The sequence below is a fragment of the Clytia hemisphaerica genome, unplaced genomic scaffold, assembly GCF_902728285.1.
Source record: "Clytia hemisphaerica strain Z4C2 unplaced genomic scaffold, Clytia hemisphaerica genome assembly, whole genome shotgun sequence".
NCBI classification, from domain to species: Eukaryota; Metazoa; Cnidaria; class Hydrozoa; order Leptothecata; family Clytiidae; genus Clytia; species Clytia hemisphaerica.
This window is the reverse complement of record NW_027103917.1, coordinates 1,261,099-1,267,150: the sequence shown is the minus strand read 5'-3', so window position 1 is coordinate 1,267,150 and position 6,052 is coordinate 1,261,099. Positions and strand designations below refer to the sequence as shown.

Below are 6,052 nucleotides of genomic sequence, written 5' to 3'. Positions count from 1 at the left end.
AACCCTTTTAAAGACATTTTTTCAAAACCTCGTGTCAAAAGTTATTTGAAATTGTTTATATATACCATGAAGAAAAAACTTATATAACATTAAAAACTTTTGTATATCGAAAACTTACTGACACTTTTTTCTGTTAAATTTGGGTTACTCAGAATCTTTACCTAAGAAATTGACTTTTTGAGGAAAGCTTTTTTGAGAAATATTTCATGTTTTTTAATGAATTAATGTTTTGTTGTCCGAATACAGCTTCCTGATATAATTACCCATTCAAATTAATTTTCATTTTGTTTTGTTTGTGAACAAAGATTTCCTGTGTTGCTTGATAATGTCTTTTATGCTTTTGGTTTAAAGGGAAATACCCTTGTGTCATCATTCCAAAATAATGAGCTTTTCAACAATTTCTTGCCTTACATAATAAAGATTATGAGCTATGATTTAAAAAAGTAACATCATTTTTTCAGATGATTTCTGCTCTGTTTTATTTTTTACTTCACTTGCTTGACTTTATTGTTTGAATTTCATTGGTTTTCTTAGATTGTCATTATAAATTCAATATTGGTTTTCTTTTTCGTTTCAGATCTTACTCATAAAAAATCTTGGAATTTCCATTCTTGCCTTTTCACGGCTTTGGTTTTGGCTTTGGTGTAAACATGTCTAAGAAGTCAAGCGGTCTTCATTGTGACAGTGAATATCTTTTCGATGCTGAAATTCTTAAGCGATTGGATTTCACTGACACGTCATGTTGGAAAAAGAATAATATATCCGTGAATAGTCCTGGTGAAAATTTAAAAGTGCGTCCATTGCATATAATGGATCACCATAAAGAATATCCTGCTTTGATGTCAGAATTGACGGTTGTTGGAGATGTAAGTGATGAGAAATTCCAGACAAGATTCAAAGAAATGAGGAGTTGCTCTCAAACATATTTCATTGTGGTTATAGAGGATACTTCCATGAATAAATGTGCTGGCAGCGGCACACTGGTTATCGAGAAACATTTGAATCGCAAAGTTAAATTGGTTAGTCGTGGACGTGTTGAGGACATTGTTGTGCTAGCCTCTCATAGAGGGCGGCAGTTAGGTAAATTGATGTTGGAAACGTTGGTTTTATTAGGCAAAAGTGTTGGATGTGATGAAATAAGTCTTGAATGTAAAGATCCATTAATACGATTCTATAACCAATTTGGTTTTGTCTTGCAGAAAAATGAGAACTATATGCAACTTAGGTATGAAAATAAAGATCATTGATTTTCAATTCATGCCATGGACTTGTCGATTTTTATCATGAATTTTTATTTCTAATAATTATTTATCAGAGGTTATTGTGTATTTGAGTAGAGTGCTAGCAACATTTGGACTGGGGGTTGATTTTACTGGAGGATGTTTTTCTGCTATATTAATTTGCACAATATTTCTCCCTTCAGGTTCTTTGTATGTCTAGATTGATCTGTGCCTGTAGATTTAGGGAGATCTTGTGAATAAACTAGAAAATATTGAGTTTTAACAGTTTTCGATAAACCCCACCCTCTCTCCTTTAAAAGATGTGTCATTTGAAACGTTTAATTTGAATTTAATTTTGAGTTTCCCTGATTTCTGTGTCTTTTGTTTACTGAAAAGGTTAATTAATATCCTTTATACTGTTCATTGTCTTTTACTGATAATCGAAATCAGAAACTGGAACATTTTTCATTAGTTCGCTTCCATTTATTGCTAAAAAGCCATATGAAGCCATCATTGGTTGCTAATTTACATTTGGAATGAATTTCTATCAATTTTCTCAGTTGATGTGCAAAGTGTATATTTTCTACATACGATTTGGGTGCTTTACCAATCAGGCATTCCAAGAGATACAGTGTCATCCTGCAATCACTAATTATTTATATTTTGACTGACCATTTTATCTTTAATTTATTTTAAAGGGAACTGTATGATAAATACAATTTAGAATTATGATTTAATGTGTTGATTTTTTATTTCCTTAGATTCGAAGGAATTTTGTGTTGTTTTTGTATTTATTTTTGTGTGACTTTTTTTGTAATCAGATTGCTTTTTATTTGTTTAGTGTACGTGTTATACTTTTTTATTTTGTTTGTATAATTTCAGCTTTTTTCACTGATTCGCGTTTTTGATAAGATTTTCATACTTCAATTAAAATTACTGATCAATAACAAGCCCTTGCCTCTTAAGTGACACCATACAAAATTTTTATTTAAAGCTTTCAAGATACAATCAATACAATACCTATTATATATCATAAGCAAACGAAAAGTTGCAAAGTTCTGTTATTCTTTTCCAATTTTTTTTTACATTATGATTTCTCTCTCAAATCATTTTAAAAGTCTCAAAATAGTCAGCAGTTGAACTGAAGACAGTTGTAAGACTGTCACATAATATTCCTTATAAATACCTTTTAACAAGAAAACTGAAAGTACTTGAAATTTTGTTCATGATAGGGTCAAAGCTACCAAAACTTGCTGTTTATCTCTTTAACCAACAGTAGAAATTTGTGTAAGTTTATTCGTCTTAGTTGCAGTCATTAGTAATTTGTAATGATCTTCAGATTAGTAATTATCTGTGCTAATTTTCTGTAAAAATCTGGATTGTCAAGAAAGTCTGTCAAGTGACAGGACAAATTAGTATATGTAATCACATGATAACGAGTGCAATTCGAGAATAATTGCACGAGTGATTTTTTTGTTATTAATTTTCCGAGTCCGAAAGGACGATTCGAGCTAATCGCACAATGGGTTTCACTACTTTTTTCCAGTTATGAAAGTAAATTACAGAAATTACACTGAAAGTTTTATATTTTTCTCTTCTCTCTATGTTTTTCTTTTATTGTTGTTTATAGATTTTCTTTCTCACAAAATGAATTTCGAATGCAATTAAAACGTTCGATGGAAAAAGAATGTGAGAAAAAACATTAAAATCAATTTTGTAAACATTGGCGCTGCATCGAAGAGTGTGATTAACGATTAATTGCTCTCTACAGGATGCAATTAACGATTAATTGCTCTCTTTGAGGGCGCGCCAAATAAGAAAAAATAACCCATTCTAATCTTTCAAGAAGACAGCTTTCTCATTCTTTGAGTGTTTAGTTTTTTGAATGACGATCTTGTCAACTCTAAATTCCATATGATTAAATCCCTGTCTTTAGATAATGCTAAATGTTATACCCTGAACCGTCAGTAGAAAACTGCAAAGATTCCTGTTCATTATACATCTCATGCTATATTTACATAATCAATTGCAATATACTTCATATCTCTGAACCCTACTTTTATTGAAAGCTAAATAAAAAGAAACCTACACACTGTTCAAAGTTCTTTTGATTGCTTTTGATGCTTAGGTTTTACAGTCCTTTTGTCATGCATCACTCAATGCCATAATAAATTTTATCATTACTTGAAAAAAAATTCTCTCTCGTTCCCTTTGTTAATGCTAAACTGCTAAAAAGAGTATGCAAAGAAATTCTGTTAACAAGATTTATTGATGGACAAAAAGTTTGATTTAGATTTTTTTCATCTCTACAATACACAATACGTAGGCCTTCCTTGTAAAAGTATGCCACTAGCACTTAATAAAAATGCTATGTTTATAACTGTCGAAAACATTTTTCTGTTTACAAATCATTTTGTTTACATTTCGTCTTACTTTTGATATAGTTTAGTTTTCAAAGTTTATGATACAGACTTTTATATATTTTTTATTCAAGCTTATTCCAATTGTAAACTTTGATGGTATCCCGGGGGGGGGGTACTAGGGCAAAATGGGTTACGGGGATGCTCCGCTGGTCAGGGTACCTTTTTTAACCTCCACGAGTCCCAGGTAGGGTCGCAAAAACACAAAAATAGAAAAATCAGTCCCTCGTAGGGTGCCTATTTTTGGAAAATTTGGGGAAAAAGTAGAAAATTTTGCAATTTCAGTCCCATTCAGGGTCACTTTTTTCGCAAATTTAGAGTCCCACGTAGGGTCCATTTTTCGAACATCGGCGGAGCACCCCCGTCGGTCGACAAGGGTAGTACCCCCCCCCCGGGGATGGTATTTTTTTTCTATTTGAGTTACAGTAAAGATTCCAATCCTATTTCATGTTTTCTTTTTATGCTTTAAAAGTGAAGTAGAGTGAGCTAAAACACGAAAATAAATCTCATTTCTCTGAAGAAATATGTTTTTTTTGTTGTTATATAGAGCAGTAGTTATTAGTATTTTATAATTATGGGGGGGGGGTCAGACTCCTCTGCATGAGTTAGTATAGAATAATAGAGTTAGTTAGTTAGAATAGTTAGAAAAACCAACTTAACCTTATTCTTGATGTAAAACGAAATTTTGAAAATATTCTTTTCAATACAGTAGTTTTAAATATCCCTATTAGAATACGAATAATGGGTGGGGATAGGGTGAAATGATGTAGTCAACGAAAGTTTGACTATAAATCTCTAGAGTCGATGCTCTTAAAGCGAATGGAGTAGTTTTGACACAGTATACACTCATTTTTCATCAGAGCCAGTAAATTTTAAGTGAGCCTTCGGTTGTCCTGATTTCAAAGCACTTTGAGCCTCAAATTGTTCTTAATTTAGTGCAAAGTTCTCTAGACCATAATTCTTGGCTGAGCATTGTTCTTATTTTTTTATCTTTTTGAGTCTCGTCAGTCTTATGTTCTTTAAAAGAAGATAGTTTTCCTTCGGAAAGAGTATTTCATTCCTTGCGAATAGTTCATCATAAGCTATAAACCATATTATTAATCGAAGTCATACTTTACTTTTTATTATGGAATGTTTTTGTAAAGAAGGCTGCTACACATTTTCTTTATAAGAACAAACTATATAAGAACAAAAGGCTTCGATGGCCTAATATTGAAGACAATTTGAGAACATTTTAACAGCAAATTTCTTTGGAAATCGAACAGAAGTAATCATAAACGGCGAAGATAGAACATTTTAAGAACATTTTAAGAACATTTGGATGCTCTTATGAAAAAATATGTATTCTCTTTTGAGATTTTAAGTGTAGATTATGGTTTGGTCACAGACAAAAGACATGTTGAGAAATACAAAAAGTGCTTACTCAGTCATACGATGGCATCTTTAATATCTAGATATGTTTTGCGCTTAGCCTACATGATCAGATTGTTTTGATTTTTCAAGTGGTTTTACTAGACTTTCCTATTATGTCACTTTGTTTTTAAGAAATGTAATAATTTTAGCTATCCATTTTACAACTTTTAAAGTGATTTCTTTTCTTTTTATAATTTCTATCCAGGATCTCAGAATGAAAAGGTTTTGCTGAAAAGGTTTTGCTGAAATGAATTTTTGACATTAACAACCTGACATACAAATCGCATATAGAGGTTCTTCGTGTTTTGTTACGTACTTTCCACCCTTATTGAAGCGAGCCTTCGATTTACGTAAGGGATGATCACCTCTGCAGATTCGAACGTTTGCTTCCATGACGGAAATTACGCTTAAAACATGAAAAACCTCTACTGTATACCATAGAGTAAAATTCTAAGAATCTTCACAAATTTTACTTTCGATAAAACGCATCCCACTCGTCATCTAAAGTATTTTATTGTTGGTCAGAAGTATTTGCGAGGGAGTCGAACCATAATGAAAGGTTTTCAACAAATTATCCTTTCTTTGGTAGAGAAGTCAATTCATTATATTAGTGCTGAAAAGACCAATTTTAGAAGAAAGAGTTTTTTGATTTTTTTGCTTGGTAGAAAAGGGGGTAAAAGTGAAGTCATGATTGAAATTAGTTTAGTATCGACGAAGCATAAAAAATCAAGTGAATTAAAGTTGAACGTACTATAACTCACGGGTTGCAAAATTATCGAGATTTTATCTTTATTTATTTATTTATAGAAGTATATTTCTCAGGTCTATTGACCTCTATGCCACAATCTTTTATAATTACAATTTATAAAGCTTATTTTCCCATTCAATTGCAAGTTCTTCTTTGAACTTAATGACAGATGACTAGATATGACTAGATATACCAACTTCTGTGCTTCTTTGAAGAAAGGTGGAAATCCTGTAGGAACTAACACCAGACTT

General features: G+C 31.6%; 1 protein-coding gene across 1 annotated transcript; it reads left to right on the top strand.

The window, feature by feature from the left end:
* The first annotated feature begins 547 nt into the window (after window positions 1-547).
* On the top strand, window positions 548-2,635 carry LOC136809367 (glucosamine 6-phosphate N-acetyltransferase-like). The gene has a single exon (XM_067065892.1). The coding sequence runs from the start codon at window positions 651-653 to the stop codon at window positions 1,245-1,247; it is 597 nt and encodes a 198-aa protein (XP_066921993.1). The 5' UTR covers window positions 548-650; the 3' UTR covers window positions 1,248-2,635.
* The last annotated feature ends 3,417 nt before the right edge of the window (window positions 2,636-6,052 follow it).

Bases quoted from the DNA above. Each gene is read 5' to 3' on its own strand.
- LOC136809367 (XM_067065892.1), top strand. From the start codon at position 651: ATGTCTAAGAAGTCAAGCGGTCTTCATTGTGACAGTGAATATCTTTTC.